Below are 1,769 nucleotides of genomic sequence, written 5' to 3' on the forward strand. Positions count from 1 at the left end.
GGGGCCTAGTGCCAGGGTGGCTTTGCCAGACAGCGGGGACGCTGTTTGACTGCTGGGTCCCGCTGCCTGCTGGTGTGGTGCTGCAGAGCTGGTGGTCGCCACGCAGCGATGCGGCAAAATTAGAGTAGGGTCCCATTCAAAGAGGCAACCTTGTCATGGTGAGTGGGCCTATGCTTTTTGATCAAATGGTATACCAATGCCTCATGTACAGTATGCAACATAGGGGTAGGTTTACTATATATTGCGCTGAGAAGCGATGTTAATTATGCTGAGAAGCAGTTGTTAGATAAAAGCATAGTATTGAGGATGTGCGATCCAGTTTCATTCTAATATTTTTCAGTGAGGTGTGAATACTTTAATTGTGACTGTATACTTTACCCATGACATAACAGGAGGGACCCTCACTGAACGTCTGTGTTCATTTTCAGGATCTAACACAGGAAAATGGCTTCCTTCACAAATCTTTGTCATTCCATTGCGGATCTACATCATCTCATCAGATTCCACGACTCCTACTTACCTTTCGTTCAGTACTTCACTGTTGTCGTGTCCATTGTCACCTGTCTGGTGGGACTGGTGGGAAACGCATTGGTCATCTGTTTTCTCGGATTTGTCATGAAGAAGCACAAGTCCAAATACTGGTTTCTGAATTTGGCCATTGCTGATTTCTTCTCCCTCCTGACCTTACCCTTTCACGCCATTGCAGCTTTTAAAGGCACCTGGCCTTTCGGGGACCACGTGTGTAAACTTTTTATCTTCTCAATGACTGCCAATATGAACGCCAGCATTTTAATTCTCACCTCTTTAAATATCGCCAGGGTATTGTCTGTAGCACAACCAATATTTCACCTCAAATTCATCTCCAAACGCGTTTCATTTTGGATCTGTTCTATAATTTGGTTCATTACCATCCCGTCCAGCCTCCCGGTGTTCTACTATAGCGGGGAAATGAAAATTGGAGAATTTGTACTGTGCACCTACCATGGCAGTAAGACCTTAGATACTGCAGTAGCAAAAAATAGGTATAATGTGAGTAGTGGGAACGCTACAAGAGACGTTTTGGACATTTACGCCATGTTTGGCTCCTACTTCAAGCAATGCTCCTCTCACGCGTGTTGTGGTGGTGAGGAGGCGCTCAGTTTTTGGGACCATGTGAGGTCCACCTCAAATCAGTTAGTGATACCGTTCCTTGTCATTGGATATTTTATTCCTCTTAGTATTGTGATTATTTGCAATATAATTATAGTTGTGCATGTAAGAAAATCCAAGACCATTAATACCCACAGGCTCTATCGAATGGTGGTCGCGATCATCGTGGTGTATTTCATAACATGGACCCCAGTAGTCATAGCAGAGACTGCGTTATTTGTCATCATTCTCAAAAAGAACTTCCTAGCCTTGTTCTACATCCTTCAATTCATGCCTCTCTTCATCAGCATCGCCTACACAAACAACTGCTTGAACCCGATTTTCTATGTGCTGAACGGTGGACAGATGAGAATGGAACTTTATGATTTTATAAGTTCCTTTAGAAATAGCAAAAGATGAAAGGACACGATTACATCAAATCCTCTTTGCTCCTGTGAATTACCACTAACCGTGTGTGACCAAATAAAAGTCAACTGTATCGTGTTTTCCTGTGTTGTATTCTCCATTACTTACTGTAGCTCTTGAATGGGCAACCCACTTTGTGAACCTTCATACCCTTGACTATGCATGGGAACAAACATGGCCATCTACAAAGCTAAGCCAAGTGGCCGGCAGAAGAT

At 43.5% G+C, this 1,769-nt stretch overlaps 1 protein-coding gene across 1 annotated transcript; it reads left to right on the forward strand.

Moving 5' to 3' along the window:
- The first annotated feature begins 444 nt into the window (after positions 1-444).
- On the forward strand, positions 445-1,548 carry LOC121008729 (C5a anaphylatoxin chemotactic receptor 1-like). Its single transcript, XM_040441423.1, has one exon. It carries the CDS (start codon positions 445-447, stop codon positions 1,546-1,548), a length of 1,104 nt encoding a protein of 367 aa, XP_040297357.1.
- Positions 1,549-1,769: the final 221 nt, after the last annotated feature.

Source organism: Bufo bufo, chromosome 7, assembly GCF_905171765.1.
Source record: "Bufo bufo chromosome 7, aBufBuf1.1, whole genome shotgun sequence".
Taxonomy (NCBI): Eukaryota; Metazoa; Chordata; class Amphibia; order Anura; family Bufonidae; genus Bufo; species Bufo bufo.

Excerpts from the sequence above, each read along its gene's own strand:
- LOC121008729 (XM_040441423.1), top strand. The coding sequence starts at position 445 with ATGGCTTCCTTCACAAATCTTTGTCATTCCATTGCGGATCTACATCAT.